The sequence below is a fragment of the Coregonus clupeaformis genome, chromosome 37 (assembly GCF_020615455.1).
Source record: "Coregonus clupeaformis isolate EN_2021a chromosome 37, ASM2061545v1, whole genome shotgun sequence".
NCBI classification, from domain to species: domain Eukaryota; kingdom Metazoa; phylum Chordata; class Actinopteri; order Salmoniformes; family Salmonidae; genus Coregonus; species Coregonus clupeaformis.
The window spans coordinates 12,891,935-12,912,388 of record NC_059228.1 but is presented as its reverse complement, the minus strand read 5'-3'; the positions used below and the strand labels follow the sequence as shown (position 1 = coordinate 12,912,388).

Sequence of the window (20,454 nt, the reverse complement as noted above, 5' to 3'; positions counted from 1 at the left end):
GTGTGTTAGTGTGGGTTTTCAGTGAATTTATGTAAATCACGAAGCTCATCTACAGGAAAATTCTCAGCAACAAAAGAGTGATCAAATTAAGATCCTACATACTGTATGTACCCGCTATGCATTATGCATAGTGGGATGTACAGTACGTATTCTACAGATGTAGGATTTTTTATTATTTTTTAAACGTTTTAGGGGGTAGATCAGCTTTAATATTGCAGATAGATTGTTACTTCCATCAATGTAATTGTCTGCATCACTTCCAATCCCCCAAATGTTTTATTTCGCAAATATATATATATATATAAATATATATATATATATATAAATACATACATACATATATACAGTGCTATGAAAAAGTATTTGCCCCCTTTCTAATTTTCTCTACTTTTGCATATTTGTTATACTGAATGTTATCAGATCTTCAACCAACACCTAATATTAGATAAAGGGAACATAAGTGAACAAATAACACAACAATTACATATTTATTTAATTTATTTCATAAACAAAGTTATGCAACACCCAATTCCCCTGTGTGAAAAAGTAATTGCCCCCTTACACTCAATAACTGGTTGTGCCACCTTTAGCTGCAATGACTCCAACCAAATGCTTCCTGTAGTTGTTGATCAGTCTCTCATGTCGCTGTGGAGGAATTTTGGCCCACTCTTCCATGCAAAACTGCTTTAACTCAGTGACGTGTGGGTTTTCAAGCATGAACTGCTCGTTTCAAGTCCTGCCACAACATCTCAATTGGGATTAGGTCTGGACTTTGACTAGGCCATTCCAAAACGTCCAATTTGTTGCTTTTTAGCAATTTTCATGTAGACTTGATTGTGTGTTTTGGATCATTGTCTTGCTGCATGACCCAGCTGCGCTTCAGCTTCAGCTCACAGACGGATGGTCTGACATTCTCCTGTAGAATTCTCTGATACAGAGCAGAATTCATGGTTCCTTCTATTAAGGCAAGTCGTCCAGGTCCTGAGGCAGCAAAGCATCCCCAAACCATCACACCACCACCACCATGCTTGACCTTTGGTATGATGTTCTTACTGTGGAATGCAGTGTTTGGTTTTCGCCAGGCATAATGGGACCCATCTCGTCCAAAAAGTTGACTCAAGTTTGTCAAAAAGCACCTGGATGATCATCAAGACTCTTGGAAGAACGTTCTATGGACAGATGATTCAAAAGTATAACTTTTTGGACGACATGGTTCCAGTAATGCCTGGCGAAAACCAAACTCTGCATTCCACAATAGAACATTTCTATTTGCCATATATTTTTCAACTGTACTGTGATGTAGGATCTTAATTTGATCACGCTGTTGCAGGAGAACATTCCTGCAACGCATACTTTTTTAAATTGTGCTGTATTTGAGGTTTAAAAAGGCTTCTTAAGTTTGGAATTTCCATTTTGAAATGTCAGACTTGATTTTCCCTTATGAAAAATGTATCAACCCCTACAAAAATTACCATGAATTATAATCCACATAATGATTCACATTTCCTGTTGCTGGAGGATTTTTTCCTGCTGTAGCAAACTGGCTCAAATTGAGATCCTACATCTGTATGAATGACTTAATGAATTACATTTCATTTTTGTGTCAAATCGCCAATTGGCAACCCATCCCTTACGGGATTAATTGACACATAAACAAACATTACAATAATTCACTGTGGTAATTAAATTATAATTATTCTTCCGGTGTTTTCTGCATTGCACATCGCAAAAAGAGTGAAAGAATGTAAGGTAAAAATCAATACATAATAGTAAATAAGGTTATCCAAACGATAATTATATCCCTAGAGCAGTAAAGGAATATACATGTTTGATGTGCTGCTGACTTCACAAAAGGAATTTTCATGGAAATGGGCAATAAAGTGTAAGGTCATATACTGTATCTTATTGAATAATTATATATTGTATTGTATCATATCAATATCAATATATCATATCAGTGTCTGTATAGTATATTGCTGAGGATGGCAGGTTGGTGAATCTTAAATGTAATGAAAGAGAGGGAGAGCAGAGAATTGCAGTTTTTGTGTTCAATAACATTTATTGGCAGACTAAATAGCCTTGGTTTCTCAACTGACTGCCTCGCCTGGTTCACCAACTACTTTTCAGATAGAGTTCAATGTGTAAAATCGGAGGGCATGTTTTCTGGACCTCTGGCAGTCTCTATTGGGGTGCCACAGGGTTCAATTGTCGGGCCGACTCTTTTCTCTGTGTATATCAATGATGTCGCTCTTGCTGCTGGTGACTCTCAGATCCACCTCTACGCAGACGACACCATTTTGTATACAACTGGCCCTTCATTGGACACTGTGTTAACAAACCTCCAAACGAGCTTCAATGCCATACAACACTCCTTCCATGGCCTCCAACTGCTCTTAAACGCTAGTAAAACCTAAATGCATGCTCTTCAATCGAACGCTGCTTGCACCCGCCCGCCTGACTAGAATCACTACTCTCGGCGGGTCTAACTACAAATACCTAGGTGTCTGGTTAGACCGTAAACTCTCCTTCCAGACTCACATTAAGCATCTCCAATCCAAAGTAAAATCTAGAATCGGCTTCCTGTTTCGCAACAAAGCCTCCTTCACTCATGCTGCTAAACATGCCCTCGTAAAACTGACTATCCTACCGATCCTTGACTTTGGCGATGTCATTTACAAAATAGCTTCCAACACTCAACTCAGCAAATTGGATGTAGTCTATCACAGTGCCATCCGTTTTGTCACCAAAGCCCCATATACTACCCACCATTGTGACCTGTACGCTCTCATTGGCTGGCCCTTACTACATATTTGTCACCAAACCCACTGGCTCCAGGTCATCTATAAATCACTGCTAGGCAAATCCCCGCCTTATCTTAGCTCATTGGTCACCATAGCAACACCCACCCGTAGTATGCGCTCCAGCAGGTATATCTCACTGGTCATCCCCAAAGCCAACACCTCCTTTGGCCGCCATTCTGTCACGATCGTCATAATGAACGGACCAAGGCGCAGCGTGATATGAGTACATACTTTAATAGGTACTTTCAATATAACACAAAACAACAAAAACGATACGTGAAGTCCTCGGTCATAAACACAAACCTTAACAGAACAAGATCCCACAAAACACAAGTGCAGGCTGCCTAAGTATGGTTCCCAATCAGAGACAACAAGCAACAGCTGATTCACGTTGCCTCTGATTGAGAACCACCCCAGCCAACATAGAAACACATAACCTAGAACAGAACATAGAAAACGAAACATAGACACTGCACAAAGAAACTAACACCCTGGCTCAACATACAAGAGTCCCCAGAGCCAGGACTGCGACCGCGCCAACATAAACCCAACAGGGGAGGGACCGGGTGGGCATTCCTCCTCGGAGGCGGATCCGGCTCCGGGCGTGACCACCACCCTCTAACAACCCCCCCGTAGCGCCCCTGGTCTGGTCTGGCCCCGCTGGCAGGAGCTGGACTGGACATCGGTGGAGCGGATTGCTTAGGCGCCGGTGTGGAGCAGCTGACCGGTACCTGACCAGGCACCAGTGAAGCAGGCACGGGCTGTGCCGGACTGACGACGCGCACCACAGGCTTGGTGCGGGGAGCAGGGACGGGCCGGACCGGGCTGGCGACGCGCACCACAGGCTTGGTGCGGGGAGCAGGAACGGGCCGGACCGGGCTGTGGAGACGGACTGGAGGTCTGGAGCGAAGAGCTGACACAACCCGTCCTGGCTGAATGCCTATTTTTACACACTCTGTGTGAGGCATCAGCACAGGACGTACAGGGCTGTGTACTCGTACTGGCACTACAGCACGTGACACTGGCGCAGGATATCCGGGACCGAGGAGGGGTACTGGAGGCCACGAGCGTTGAGCCGGCACACTCCGTCCTGGCTGCATGCCCACCTTAGCACGACACGTGCGTGGTGCTCGCACAGGACGTACCGGACTGTGCCGGACCACTCGCGGCACAGTACGCAGCTCCACATACCTCGGAACCTGCCCAGTCTCACGCTGCCTAGCCTGAGTACGGGGAGTTGGCTCTGCTCTACCTCTAGGCTCCGCCAACCTCCCTTCCAGCCCCCCAAACCCGGTGGCCTCCTCTCCTAATCCCCAAACTCGCCCCGTAGCTGCCTCCAGCAGCCCCGTCGTCCATGCTTGGTGTGCCCCCCCCAAAAAATGTATTGGGGTTGCCTCTTGCGTGTCCGACGTCGACCCGGTTGGCGCCGCTGCTACTCTCTATGGCGCGCCTCCACCGTCTCCTCCCACGGACGGCGATCCATTTCGGCCTGGATTTCCTCCCAAGTCCAGGAACCCTGCCCGTCCAAGATCTCCTCCCAAGTCCAGGCTGTCTGCTCCTGGACACGCTGCTTGGTCCTGTTTTGGTGGGATCTTCTGTCACGATCGTCATAATGAACGGACCAAGGCGCAGCGTGATATGAGTACATACTTTAATAGGTACTTTCAATATAACACAAAACAACAAAAACAATACGTGAAGTCCTCGGTCATAAACACAAACCTTAACGGAACAAGATCCCACAAAACACAAGTGCACAACAGGCTGCCTAAGTATGGTTTCCCATCAGAGACAACAAGCAACAGCTGATTCACGTTGCCTCTGATTGAGAACCACCCCGGCCAACATAGAAACACATAACCTAGAACAGAACATAGAAAACGAAACATAGACACTACACAAAGAAACTAACACCCTGGCTCAACATACAAGAGTCCCCAGAGCCAGGGCGTGACACATTCCTTCCAGTTCTCTGCTGCAAATGACTGGAACGAACTACAAAAATATCTAAAGCTGGAGACACTTATCTCCCTCATTAACTTTAAGCATCAGTTGTCAGAGCAGCTTACCGATCACTGCACCTGTACACAGCCCATCTGAAATTAGCCCACCCAACTACCTCTTTGTTATTTATTTTGCTCATTTGCACCCCAGTATCTCTATTTGCACATCATCTTCTGCACATCTATCACTCCAGTGTTAATACTAAATTGTAATTATTTTGCACTATGGCCTATTATTATTGCCTTACCTCCATAACTTACTACATTTGCACACACTGTACATAGATTTTCTATTTTCTATTGTGTTATTGACTGTACGTTTTTGTTTATTCCATATGTAACTCTGTGTTGTTGTTGTTTTTATAGCACTGCTTTGCTTTATCTTGGCCAGGTTACAGTTGTAAATGAGAACTTGTTCTCAACTGGCTTACCTGGTTAAATAAAGGTGAAAAAAAAAAAGGTGTCATTCCAGGGTTGACACACAGATAAATCCAGTCTTGAATAAACCACTAAGCCTGTGAGTGTACTTGTATCTCTGTGTGCACGATAGCAGAAGAGATGGGGTAGGTAGCATGACTGAGAAAAATACAGCAGTGTCTTGTGGAATCCATCTCTGCCCCTCACCCACTTGCTGTTGTCTCTTTCTTTACCTCTTCTCTCTCTCTCTCTCTCTCATCTCTCTTTCCATCTCGCTCCCCCTTCTCTCACAGCCTATCTCGCTCTCTCTCCATCTCTCTCCCTCTCTCTCTCCCCTCCCTCTCTCTCTCCCTCCCTCCTTCTCTCTCCATATCATTCGCTCAGCTGCTCTTCTTGTTGAGGGCGTCCCAATCTGCTTCAGCAGTACAGATCAGTCCAGCTTCTCTCTCTCTCTCATAAGAGCAGCGCATGCACGTACGCTCGCACACACACACACCCACCACGCAGAGATACACACTCACAGACGCGCTCACACACACGCAGACAGGCACAGACAGGCACACCGAGCAGCCTAATCCACCAGCTCCAAGACGCAGCCAGAGCCAGCTAAAAGACACAGCCCCGTAACAGCAGGCCAGCATGGATGCACTGAAGAAAGGATTCTCCATGGCCAAGGAGGGCGTCGTGGCGGCAGCGGAGAAGACCAAGGCAGGGGTGGAGGAGGCAGCTGCCAAAACCAAGGAGGGAGTCATGTATGTGGGTGAGTACAGGAGTGATGATGATGGCGAAGGGTGTGGAGGAAAGACAGAGGTGGTTTGCTGAAAATAGTACATCAGTTTTTATGTGGGATAATCTGGTTCACATTTTGATCCTGTGATGCTTGCCTGGTGTGCTTGTTTTTTGATGGATCAGTGTACTAGTCTGTCTGCGAGGTTTGAATAAAATGGGACAGACAACCAGGCACTGCATGTGCTAAATATTACTAGTAATGGAAACATAGATAGTGTAGCAAGAGGGAGGGAATGTTGAACAAGAAAAGGAGAAAGATGATGAAGGACCGAAGGAGAGGGGCAAGAGAAGGGAGAAATACTTTAACTTGGCTCTGCTGTGCCACCCATCCACCTGCCTGTCTGCACGCTGCAGCAGTGAGATTTATCATGGGCGTCTCACAGCGTGACTAATGCAGCTAGCCCCATGGTCAGAACCCCCGTCAGCCCAACACAACCCAGCACAGCACAGTTCACCTGAGCACTACTGACACATACAGAACACGAGACATAGAGAGAACACTGACACATTAGAACGCTGAATCATACACAGATTCATACAGAACACTGAGACGTTTAATGCCATGTGGTCCTGTTACAGCACTGACAACCTGGAGGAGACGGAGGAGAGGAAATGGCAGAGAGTGAAGGAGAGAAAGAGGGAAAGGATAAACGAGTGAATGAAACATTTGAGAGTCATCTGATTCCTGGTTTTATTTCCGGTGGGTGAACGGAGGGGAGGAGAGAGAGAGAATTAACTAGAGTGCAAGAGAATGAGGTAACAAGACAATGAATGAATGGGTGTTGCACTCTCAGATTCCAATAATTACAGTTAGTGGGATTCTCATTAATTGGTTGTCAATAAGCAGAGACAGAGGAGGAGGCTGTATCCATCCTTATCCATTCATCAAAAATCATCACCACCACAGGGGGTCCACCCCGTTCTTCTGAAGGACCTAGTGGAGCCATTCGGCCACAGAGGGCAGGGCCCATCACATTTAACTGGTTTATTGATTTTCACAGCACTGTAAAGAGATCATTTGACCTCTAACGTTACTGCTCAGTCAGATATCTTATCATCAGCTTAATTTTAGTCTCCTTTTTTATCTTTGTTGTTCTCTCCCCTTCTTCTGAAAGCGAATGAGGCGCACTAATCCCCCCATCCCTGTCAAAGTGTGAATCCCTATATACCCATCCAAATACATCACTGGATTTACTGTGGCTGGGACAGTCAGAACTGCCTGTCTATGATCAAACAACAGTCAGTATTGAGACAGTGGCTCTCCTTCACTGCCTGTATCTCTTCTCAGTGAGTGATCCTGACCGACAGATAGCACTGATAAGTGGACTGTGGGGTGGTGGTGGGATGAAGGAGGTGGGGGTGGCAGGGCAGGGATTGGAGTGGCGGCTAAAAGAGTGGCAGCATTCTACACCGGAAAGGCAAGCAGATATACACACACAGACAGCCATACACCCATAGAGAGAGCCCAGTGCCCTACCAGGGGAGCTAGCTGCGGGGCTAAGAAAAGAGGGAGTGCCCTGAGACAGTGGTGTCGGAGCAGTGGAGCGTGCTGACACACAGCCAAGACCCACCAGGCCTCCATCAAGCACTTTACTGTGTGAGTCATCTACGGTATGAGAGAGAATGGATTATGATTTTTTTAAAGGAGGAGAATCATCTCAAATCCCCCCTGTCCCTGATCTGCTGCCTCTGTTTATCTACACAGCCTCTCACTGAGCGCTAATCCCTAGTGTGTATATGTGTATGTTTGTGCCCGATGCTCAGCTGCTCTTGGGTGGGTGGCAGACAGTCACAAGGCCCAGTGCTACAGGATGGTGAGCAGAGAGGATGGATGGATGGATAGAGGGAGGGAGGGAGGTAAAAGCTTTATCCCAGAGTATAGGCTGTCTCCCACAATCACAGATGAGAGGTCACAGAGTTACCTTCGTATGTATGCACACACGTAATGTCTGGATTGTGCCGCTGTCCATTCAGCACCACATTCATTTAGCCACTTTGTTCTCTCTCCCTCTCTCTCTGGTCTCGCTTCCTCTTCTGTCACTGACATAAGTACCATCTTATCATAGTAGGATGTCAGGAAACTCTAGACTACGACGGTGTAAATTAATCAGAGAGAGAGAAACAGACCCCACAGAGCCCCAGGACAACAACACAATTAGACCCAACCAAATCATGAGAAAACAAAAAGAGAATTACTTGACACATTGGAAAGAATTAACAAAAAAAACAGAGCATGCTAGAACTAGAATGCTATATGGCCCTAAACAGAGAGTACACAGTTTCAGAATACCTGACCACTGTGACTGACCCAAACTTAAGGAAAGCTTTGACTATGTACAGACTTAGTGAGCATAGCCTTGCTATTGAGAAAGGCCGCTGTAGGCAGACCTGGCTCTCAAGAGAAGACAGGCTATGTGCACACTGCCCACAAAATGAGGTGGAAACTGAGCTGCACTTCCTAACCTCCTGCCAAATGTATGACCATATTAGAGACACAAATTTCCCTCAGATTACACAGATCCACAAAGAATTCGAAACAAACCCAATTTTGATAAACTCCCTTATCTACTGGGTGAAATACTACAGTGTGCCATCACAGCAGCACGTTTTGTGACCTCTTGCCACAAGAAAAGGGCAATCAGTGAAGAACAAACACCATCGTAAACACAATCCAACACTGTATATATACATAATATGACATTTGAAATGTCTTTATTCTTTTGAAACTTCTAAGTGTAATGTTTACTGTTAATATTTATTATGTATTTCACTTTTGTTTACTATCTACTTAAATTGCTTTGGCAATGTTAACATACGTTTCCCATGCCAATAAAGCCTTTAAATTGAAATTGAATTGAATTGAAATTGAATTGAGAGAGAGATGCAATGGAACCCACCTCAAATGAACACCCTAAACATGTCATTGTTGTGCAGTGTTGCGTTCATGTGATACTAAATATATCTCTCGTGACAGACTAAACAATTAGCTTGCCAGCGTGCACGTGAAATTTGGTTCTGGGAGCAGCGATTACTACATACAAAATCAAAGATGCTATCACATTCTTATGAGACAATGACGTCCTGTATTTCAGTTGTTATCTTTGCTTATAATCACGCTAGCATTATATATTTTGTGGCTGTGTAGTCATGTATTATAGTATCAGTATCTACCATCTCAGCTGCAGGGGAAGTATTTGTAACCACAGATTGCTAGATTCCTCACAAAACTGACCATGTTACAACATTGATGGTTGCTTGGTGATATTACCTCCTCTCTATTGATTACAGCATTGACAGTACAATAGCCTGGCTCCTGTGTCTGTCTGTGTTCTACATAGGACAGTAGGACTTTAGCCCATGGAAATGTCCATGTCCCCAGTACTAAATTAGCCCATTGTCGTGTAGGGTGTACAATAACAATGACACGCTTGACAAGAGAAATGTGTTTGTGTGTGGGGACTGGGAGTGACTTTCAGACACGTCTCCCGGCTCAAAGGGTCAGAAGGGGAAACAGAGCAACGGCTTGTTGTGTTGGTGATTTGAGTGGGAGGAAGGGAGTGAGTGAGGGAAGGAGAGAGGGGGAGAGAGAGAAATCCACTCCAATGCTCCATGCCAGTTGTATTGAGGACGTTGAGTGGGTTTGGCTGGCCAGCAGGTCTCGACCCATACAGTTCTTTGGCTGGAGGAATGACTGACCTTTTCTTTCCTCAAGGAGTCTTTGTGAGGCAGAGATGGGCTGAGCTCCAAAGGGCCCAGAGAGACTGGGAGAGAACAGATAGTACTGGACCAGCTGAGCAGAACCCATTGGTCTTAAAACAGACACCAAGGATCTGGCCCTATAAAAGAACCATGAGAGAGGGAGACTGTTTCTATGTGCCCAATTCATTAAGTATTGAAGTGTTAGGGAAGCCTGGAGATGTTGATCTGGGTTATACACTCCCCTACATATTTATTTGGACAGTAAAGGTAAAACTTTTAATTTAGCTCTGTACTCCAGCATTTTGGATATGAGATATCATTTTTCATGAGTCGGCAGTACAGAATGACACCTTTTATTTGAGGGTATTTTCATACATATCTGTTTTATCGTTTAGAAATGAAAGCACTTTATGTATCTAGTCCCCTCCATTTGAAGGTGTTTTAAGTAGTTGGACAAATTCACTTATATTTGTATTAATTCCTAGCACGCAATGATTACATCAAGCTTGTGACTCAACAAACTTGTTGGATGCATTTGCAGTTTGTTTTTATGAATAATGTTTTGTTTATATGAATAATGATGAGTAAGAAAATTACAGAGGCATAAATATCATACGCCAAAAAATGCTAACCTCCCCTGTTATTGGTAATGGTGAGAGGTTAGCATGTCTTGGGGGTATGATCTTTGTGCCACTCATCATTATTCATGATTCAGTCATGATTACCCGTAATCATGGTGGCATCCACTTTAACGTAGAAGTGTTTAGAAACCTATTCTATTCTTATTTACAATAAAAGTTACTCCAAAATGACACAATACGTTATTTACCATTGATTTCTATTGGGCACAACATAATCTGAAACACAACCGAAACAAACTGCAAATGCATCCAACAAGTTTGCAGAGTCACAAGCTTGACGTAGTCATTGGGTGCTAGGAATATGGGACCAAATACTAAACATTGTGTATTGTATGAAATTACCCTCAAATAAAAAATGTTAGCTTCACTATCCAAATAAATTGGTAGGGGAGTGTACAGTAGATTGTACAAAACTTGGTGTCCTTACTGAGCTATTCCATGTTGCCATATGATTATGAAGCTGCATGCTATGCATTGATAGTGGAAGGGGCGAGTTACCCCCATCCAATGTTAAGCGCTTTGAGTTTGAGAAATGATATTTAAACATAAATCCTCTACCTCTTCTTAAGCAGGATGTTTCTCTCTTTTACAGGGAACAAGACAAAGGACGGGATGGTAGCAGGTGTGAACACAGGTAAGCGCAACACTACCCACTGAAAATACACTGCATTACATTTCATGACTATACAGGGGTCAGACTCTGAGGTTTTTTCACAAACCATATTCTGAGGTGAAACATTGGTCCAAGGACAAAGTACGACAACTCCCTGTCCCCTTTTCCCAGTGGCCCAGAGAACGACTGACCAGGCCAATATTGTTGGGGACGCAACGGTTTCCGGGGCCAATGAGCTGTCTCAGCAAACAGTGGAGGGGTTGGAGAATGTGGCGGTGAACTCTGGATTGGTGAACCAGGTGAGTCACATCTTGTCTTTTCATATTGTGAAGATGACAAACTCCTTTCCTCTACAGGGAATTGTGGGCTGGTCGCTTGGAGGTGCTTGAATTAGAGCCATATACAGTTATAACTAGGGTTGCAAAGCTACCGGTAATTTACCAATGTTACCGGAAACTTCGGTAATTAACAGGTAATCTATGGTCATGTATGGTAACTTTGGTAATTTATACTTGAATAACTAAATGTATTCGTTTATAGTATTCTTTATTTTATTCTATATATATCTGTGTCCATATTGTCCATGAGTTTCTAGGGGATAGACCATAGGGTTCAAGAGAAAATAGCCTAATGAATGAAAAAAGCATCTAATCAACAATGCCATTATTTTCTATTAACTCTACAACTTTATGTTGTATTATAACTTTTCCAACTATTGTATTTTTTCACAACTCTCACCAGTTTGGCCCCACAGCCTGGTCTCATAGACTAGACGTAACACAGTAAACATAAATCCAGGGACTTTCAAATTAGCATGATATGTTACATTTGGTATGGTTTTATAAGACAGATGGTTACTTACAAAATGCCCTGAAGTACCCCAAAAGGCCACTAGATGTCATCTGATAAAATTCCATATTCCTTGAAAGTTACCAAATTCTGGTAGTTTATTGGTAAACTTCAAAAGTTTCCAGTATTATACCCTCCCCTTTGCAACCCTGGTTATAACATACTTGAGATCAGCCTTGGGATTCCAGGAGAGGAGTCTTCAACATGTCCTTCCTTCAGCAATCTTATCCTGGTCAAAAACACTGATTGTTCGAAGTTGACTTCGAACAAATTTCAGTTTTTAGCGTCAGTTATAAGGAATGCTGAGTAAAAGTATCAAAGCTTACTGGGACCTTTCGTGTCTGTGAATATCTGTATGTGAGTGTTGTTGGTAACTTGTATTGTTTCTTCTCTTTCCACCCATAACTGGGGTGTCTGGCAGGAACAGGGACAGGAAGAAGCCGTAGCTGTAAAGGCTGAGCATGAGGTGGCTGGTTTTGGTTTGGAAGGGGTGTGTGGTGGAGTTTAGTAGAATGAATGAACGAATGCACTGCATGATGCTTGCTGCCTTTATTGCCTTCTTATGATTGAAGCACCATGACTTTATTTGCAGTAATTAGCAGTCAACTTGGATGCTGACTGGTAGACTACAGTAGTGCTTGGGTGCTGGTTGGTTTGAAGGGGGACACATGGATGTGCGACTGCTCAGCTCCAAATGAGCAAATACTTCCTCAAGCTGTGAATGTATGTTCACACTGGGGAGAATTCCAACCCAAGTGAAGCATGCGTAAATGAAACGTAATTCCTTTTTATGCACTTTTCTCTCTATGCGTATTCTGACCTTGAACTTTAGCATGCTATTGACCCGCTATTTGTTTGGGATGGAGATCAAATAAATGAAGGTGTGTCTACAGATACACCATATTCTGACCTTGACTTAATTCCCTAATAATTCCACCACCTTTATGCGCGAGGAAACCATGAATAACGTCTAGCGAACCTACCGGTTCCAAGTGGAAAAAGCATCTACTTTCTTTTTTTTACGATAGAAATAACACCCTTCTACGTGCACTATAATTTACAACTTGATAAGAGCTATTGATAAGAGCTAGGTAAATGAGTAATGTGTTTGGATAAGGGAATTGTAAATACAAATGACACTTGTCATATGGCAGCAAACTGAAGCATATCAACATATTAACTTTCCCACAGTAAAGTTTAAGAAATGCTGTGCCATTATGCAGAATTCAAATTCAAATTGTACGGCCTTCTACCTTGCAGGGATGGGCACTCTCAAATGTCTTAATTGTCATGTTAAATATTAGCCACTATCAGTATCGACCATCAGTAGGCCTAATAACCACATGTATTCAACTGCCAATTTACTGTTAGTTCCCTTCAGTTGGTATAGACTACTTTATCATTCCATTTAATTACATTGTTTCGTTTAACTTCATTTGTTTCCCATGTAAACGCCATCATGGCCGTGTGGTTGTTGCTGAGGATCAATAGTAACAGTTGATAGTATAAAAAAAGACATGTAGTCTAATTAAGTCGTTATGGAGCGCCACACAGACCAAGCCATAGCAGTTTGAACCCGATGCATGGTGAAGTACTTGACCTTCAAAAAGAAAAGGAAAGCCGCACACTCTAGGAGCTCAGATGCAATAATTTAATATCTTAATAACCAACGTTTCGACAGACAAGCTGTCTTCATCAGGGTATAAATACTTGACCTTGTCATCATCACACAGTTCCATGGTTAGTGCAGGCAATAGACGAGGGTATAGCCTACTATTCTACACTATTCTCCCTGTTAGAATTCTATGTACACTAATCTACCAACATTACCATGGGTTGAAGAACTGAATGTGAACATTTTCAGAATGAATCAAACCACAGTTTTCTTTCTTTCGTGTGTAAAGGCTCTCCAAACCTGTTTTTTATGATTCATAAATCATTTCCTAAACCTAAATAATCTACAAAATCAGAGTATTTTTTTATCTACCAATTGGTGCTGAAACGGAGACGAATATGTATATACTTAGATGGCTTTCTAGCATTGATATCTAATATTCTGAACCCTTTCTCTCTATATATTCTAGTGAGTGTCAAAAGAATTCTAACTTAAAGGTACATCATATTTAAAGGGATGGCTTAAGATGAATGTACTGAAAACCCTACTGAATGAAAACTCGATGAGAAACTCTGTTGGCCAGCAAGTGAGAGGGTTTTTAGTGGTTGAATTAAATGTATTCAGAGCGCGCAAGGTAGCCACTCAAGTCTGAATATCAAATACTGAGAAGTGTGTAGGAAAGGAGTGCGTAGGAAAGGAGTACATTTCCTAAATCTGAATCGGCCCCATTGAGATTTTTTTTTTGCCAGAACACAAGCCCCCAATCCCAAATCATACAATGAATTCAAAGGAATACAGACCATTGAAAAAAAAGTGTGCATATAAATGAAATAATGCAACGAATTTAAAGGTAGAGTATAGATACCTTTCAAATATTAAATTGATGAAGGTTAACTTAAAAGCTGCCCTCCAGTATAGTGTTGTGGTCATTTGTCATGCGGTAAAGATGGCTGTGTCCCCGCTATATTAACATGCTTCTCCTGCCTCTGACCCAGCAGGTTGGGCTCTATGGCTGCAGGACAGATAGAGTGTACTCTGGGACAAGGTCTTTGTTTGTTAGCAGCATAATGATAGCATTACTTAATTCCACTAAATATGTTATTTGTTTTTGTTTGTGTGTGTGGGTGAACATGCAGGCATGCGTGGGTGTACGTGTATGTATGCCGGTGTGCGTGTGTGTGTGCACATTTGTGTGCCATTTCTTCTCTCAGGCTCTTTGTAATATAAAGCAAGAAGATCCATCTGTAATTAAATCCACAGCCCTAACAATCTCTCCATCGCTCCTCACCGCAGCAGGCAATCAACCCGCTTCCTTTTTCAATCTCCTTCTATCTCTCCATCTCTCTCTCCCGGCTCTATTATATGATCCTTTTCAAAGGCACTAAAAAGCCTTTTGTAGGAGAGAGTACAGTAGAGGTAAGGTCAAAGTAAACAACTGTAGACTGTCAGACCATGATATGGCACAATCATCCTCATTATCACAATTTCAGTCACTGTTATAGTATGTGGTAAGGACATTATTGTAGCAACTTCTTGCTAGAATTATTACCCACAATTATAATCATAAGAATAATTATATTGGTGATAATTATTCCCACAGCAATAAGGTTGATCATATTAATATTTCTATAACCAAATCAAGGAATCATGAATAATCATAATCAAACTTGATAATCAAACTTCAGACCATTCACTAAACTAATATCATAATTCCATGCCGGGAGTCATAATTATAATTTCTATCCTAATACAGATGATTGCAGTGGTAATTGTTGGGCATTAATCAATTAATGAGGAAACTATCAAGGATATTTTCTCCTGAGTGCCTGAGCCCCTGATATCTCAATTCATTGTCTGCCATTGAAGCCATAACTACCCTACTAAAGAGATACCTGTGCATGTCGATTAACCAGAACCGTGGTTTGAATACACTAACATCTACATTTCTCTCAAGCTTAACCCTCCTCCAAGTCCATTACTCACATGCTCAGCTGGAGATTGCGTCAGAGGAAGTTGTCATCACCGTCCTCCTCTGTAGCAGCAACAGGCGGCTGCAGAAGTAGTAGTAGCGATAGTAGTAGAGATGGTAATCTTTTCGATGGTATATCTATTCATTCTCTTGCTAATCCGCTTTCTTTGTTTGTGCCACACAGGGTGACTTCTCACAGGGAGCTGAGCAGGCCGGGCAGGCAGGACAGTAGAAGAGTGTGTGTTTGTACTTCTATAGAGGGGTGGGTTCTGTGTGTGCGTGCTTCCGTGTGTTTGTGTGCGTGTTGACATATACAGTGCATTCGGAAAGTATTCAGACCCCTTAGCTTTTTCCACATTTTGTTACGTTACAGCCTTATTCTAAAATTGATTAAATTGTTTTTCCCCCCTCATCAATCTACACACAATACCCCATAATGACAGAGCAAAAACTGAAATATCACATTTACGTAAGTATTCAGACCCTTTACTCAGTACATTGTTGAAGCACCTTTGGCAGCGATTACAGCCTGGAGTATTCTTGGGTATGACGCTACAAGCTTGGCACACCTGTATTTGGGGAGTTTCTCCCATTCTTCTCTGCAGATCCTCTCAAGCTCTGTCAGGTTGGATGGGGAGCGTCGCTGCACAGCTATTTTCAGGTCTCTCAATCTGGTTCAAGTCTGGGCTCTGGCTGGGCTACTCAGGGACATTCAGAGACTTGTCCCAAAGCCACTCCTGTGTTGTCTTGGCTGTGTGCTTAGGGTCGTTGTCCTGTTGGAAGGTGAACCCTCGCCCTAGTCTGAGGTCCTGAGCGCTCTGGAGCAGGTTTTCATCAAAGATCGCTCTGTACTTTGCTCCGTTCATCTTTCCCTTGATCCTGACTAGTCTCCCAGTCCCTGCCGCTGAAAAACATCCCTACAGCATGATGCTGCCACCACCATGCTTCACCGTAGGGATGGTGCCAGGTTTCCTCCAGACGTGATGCTTGGCATTCAGGCCAAAGAGTTCAATCTTGATTTCATCAGACCAGAGAATCTTCTTTCTCATGGTCTGAGAGTCCTTTAGGTGGCTCTTGGCAAACTCCAAGCGGGCTGTCGTGCCTTTTACTGAGGAGTGGCTTCCGTCTGGCCACTCTACCATAAAGGCCTGCTTGGTGGAGTGCTGCAGAGATGGTTGTCCTTCTGGAAGGTTCTCCCATCTCCAGAGGGGGTACTCTGGAGCTGTCAGTGACCATCGGGTTCTTGGTCACCACCCTGACCAAGGCCCTTCTCCCCCGATTGCTCAGTGTGGCCGGGCGGCCAGGTCTAGGAAGAGTCTTGGTGGTTCCAAACTTCTTCCATTTAAGAATGATGGAGGCCACTGTGTTCTTGGGGACCTTCAATGCTGCAGACATTTTTTGGTACCCTTCCCCAGATCTGTGCCTCGACACAATCCTGTCTCGGAGCTCTACGGACAATTCCTTCGACCTCATGGCTTGGTTTTTGCTCTGAAATGCACTGTCAACTGTGGGACCTTATATAGACAGGTGTGTGCCTTTCCAAATCATATCCAATTAATTGGTGGACGCCAATCAATAGAAACAGGATGCACCTGAGCTCAATGTCTAGTCTCATAGCAAAGGGTCTGAATAACTATGTAAATATGGTATTTCTGTTTTTTTTTTTTTTACATTTGCAAAAAATTATAAAAACCTGTTTTCGCTTTGTCATTATGGGGTATTGTGTGTAGATTTATGAAAATAATATAAAAATAATCAATTTTAGAATAAGGCTGTAACGTAACAAAATGTGGAAGTGTTTATGTATAGTCAGGGAGCAAGGTGGCATCATAGCGATATGTTCATTTGATGTGCTTGAAGGGGTCCTAAAATTGCTGTGACATTTGATGTAGTGTCCGAATAACAGCAGGCGATCTACTAACATGTAAAGGTAAAGAGTTTAACTTAAGGGCCATGGCAAAAAGCCCTAGCACACAGACTCACACAGTCATAATGGCCATACAGTGACAGGTATGGGGCTAGATGTGAGCTAGAGGATTTGTTACACCAGGGTATCATTCATCCATATCTCCAAAGCTGCCAGATAATCCACTACTGTGCCAAAACAGACAAGTTGGCTAGTCCGTTTTGATGAATACCATCTGCAGTAGAAATCTGTGACTTCTGCTTCTCTCACAATATTAAAATGTTTATTTCCCTCTCCTCTCAATCTCAGGAGAGTTGGTCCTGACCTCAGTGATCAGCAGCGGCCTCCCTCGTCTGTTTTAGCTGCTGCTTGTCCTGCGTCTCCCATCGCCACCTCATGGGCCCTGGGGAACACTACCGCTCCCAGTGTCTCCTCTCTGATGCTTTCTTTGTGTGACTCGATGGAAACAAAAACAAATGGAAAAATCCTCCCCAGCCACAACAACCCTCACCATACACACTCTACACATTCCTACCCTAATGCCTTTACTGTCCATATACCTCATCCCAGACATTTACCCACCTTACCACTGTGACCTTCCTCACCCCCCATCCCCTGCGCCCATCACTCAAGATCACCTTACCACACATACAGTACACACACGCATACACACCACGACATTGAGAAAGACTTTGCAGAACAATAATTTTCTTCCTCCCCTAGAGGTTCGGCAATGTGAGACTTACTGGTAGTGTGCACGCTGTAAGCTAACGCAACACCTGTACTTATACTGTAGATGTACTTATATCAGTGTATGCTTTGGTCAGGTTTGTTGATTAAGATGTGTTTGAAGCCTGTGTATATTTAACCCCTTGTGTCTTAATGCCTGACATCCCCTATCCCTTATTATGACAGATCAGGGTTCAGGGTCAGAGTGAAAGTGGAGATCTGGGTTAACAGTATGACATATTGTCTGTTTACTCCCCATACTCACATGACCCATCACATGACCCAGTCTCACACCTGCAATGGGGCTGCAGTACATGCAGGGTACTATGGGAACTATGTATCTGATAAACAGATACAGTCTGTGGTGTTTCCTGCTGTCTCTCCACCCAAACCTGGGTCTGCAATTATAGAGTTATCAAAGAGAGAAAAGTTACATCAGGAGTTTGCAATGGCCTTTATCTATAATTTGTTTGACTAGTTGCAATGAAAGGCAATAAATAAGATCTGTTGAGGCGTTTTTGTATGTGATCAGATTAAAGATAAAGTATAAGGTTCCCACAGATTCAGTATTTATTCCATTCCAGCCATTACAATGATCCTCCTATACCGCCTCCCACCAGCCTCCTCTTCTTGATATCCCATACATATGGTCTCCGAGGAATCAAATCTCTCCACCCCTTCATCATGCTTTCACTGTTCTGTCATACAAGCCACACCTCCTGTCACTCAACAATGTGCCCTGGCCCCTCCCCTGTCTGTCTGCTCTCGGTGGCTAAAACAGGTCTTTTAAACCATTACAGTGTTTGGCGTTTGAAGCCATCTGAAACGAGACTGCATGTTGCCTTACTAACATCCAGACACACATTCATTGGTACTAAAAACATAACCGCACACAAATAAAAATTCACATATCACACACATTTATCCAAGAATTAGAGTTGACACACTGGCACACACGTTCACACAGAAATGCAAATATATGTTGGCATCAAAGCAGACTGTTTATTTTATAAACAGTACAACTGAACTGAAATAAATAAAATATTGTTTAAATCCAAAGTACTTGTTTGTTTATGTCTTGTTTTATGATCTTTCATTATGGGATAATAATTTCCTGAGACAATACCAAATTGGGGCAAACACACCTAGACTGCTCATTTCATTATTTACACCTTCTCTCATACGTGATATTGTTGGCTACTCCTTTATTATTCTCAGCCTCCTCTCTCTCTCTCTCTCTCTCTCTCTCTCTCTCTCTCTCTCTCTCTCTCTCTCTCTATATATATATATATCTCACTCTCTCTCTCTCTCTCTCTCTCTCTCTCTCTCTCTCTCTCTCTCTCTCTCTCTCTCTCTCTCTCTCTCTCTCTCTCTCTCTCTCTCTCTCTCTCTCTCTCTCTCTCTCTATATATATATATATATCTCACTCTCTCTCTCTATCTCTCTATATCTCTCTCTCTATCTCTCTGTCTCTCTCTCTATCTCTCTCTCTATATATATATATATCTGTCTCTCTCTCTCACTCTCTATCTCTCTCTCTATCTCTATCTCTCTCTATCTCTCTCTCCTCTCTCTCTATCTCTCTCTCTCTCTCTCACCACCTCACATCTTTATCTTATTTCCCTCTTTCTATTTCCATACTCACCAGACTATCTGTGCAGTGGAGCATAATTACTGCCTCTATAAATAATACCATACAGTGTAAACTGGATGATTATTCTGCTATTCTATTGAAGCAGGGCTCTCTATTGACTTGCTGGCTGGCTGTATTGATCTGCAGAGAGACAAACAGCAAAGGAGCAGTGGCAGCAATAGAAAGATCATCGTCACACGCTCTCCCAACTGCCACCCGGTGTTCAGTGGTGAAAGCAGAGTAGTGCGCTTGGCTTTTGTTCAAAACAGTCACAGAGCTATTACTTATTTAAGCCACATGTCCTGAACCTCCATTTGCATCCGAGAGTGATTCCCCGGAGATAGAAGAAGAAGCATACACACATTCACTACTCAAAGCATGAACACACACACGTGTCATACAGTACATACACACACACATACACACGCACACATGGATGGATGAATGGACACACACTCATGTGTACACACACACACGATGCACTCACATTCAAACATACAGTATACAGTTTATTAGGTACACCACCCTGTTCACAAAAATGTATCTCTCCTACAGACAGTGAGTCACGTGGCCGTGACTTGCTATATAAAGCAGGCAGACAGGCATCGAGGCATTCAGTTACTGTTCGATTGAACGTTAGAATGGGCAAAACGAGTGACCTAAGCGACTTTGAGCATGGTATGATTGTCGGTGCCAGGCGTGCCTTTTCCAGTATCTCAGAAACGGCCGCCCTCCTGGGCTTTTCAAGCACGACAGTGTCTAGGGTTTACCGAGAACGGTGCAAGAAGAA

At 43.3% G+C, this 20,454-nt stretch overlaps 1 protein-coding gene across 3 annotated transcripts; it reads left to right on the top strand.

The window, feature by feature from the left end:
* Nucleotides 1–5,594: 5,594 nt before the first annotated feature.
* LOC121553423 (synuclein) lies at nt 5,595–19,093 on the top strand. 3 transcript variants are annotated; one of them, XM_041866520.2, is made up of 6 exons: nt 5,595–5,981; nt 10,943–10,984; nt 11,135–11,262; nt 12,234–12,278; nt 15,581–15,658; nt 17,612–19,093. In XM_041866520.2, the coding sequence occupies exons 1-5, from the start codon at nt 5,861–5,863 to the stop codon at nt 15,626–15,628; spliced, it is 384 nt and encodes a 127-aa protein (XP_041722454.1). In that variant the 5' UTR covers nt 5,595–5,860; the 3' UTR covers nt 15,629–15,658; nt 17,612–19,093. The 3 variants fall into 3 exon arrangements, with proteins under 3 accessions (XP_041722454.1, XP_041722453.1, XP_041722455.1); XM_041866519.2 differs by having other exon boundaries at nt 12,234–12,302; XM_041866521.2 differs by lacking the exon at nt 12,234–12,278 and having other exon boundaries at nt 5,599–5,981.
* Nucleotides 19,094–20,454: the final 1,361 nt, after the last annotated feature.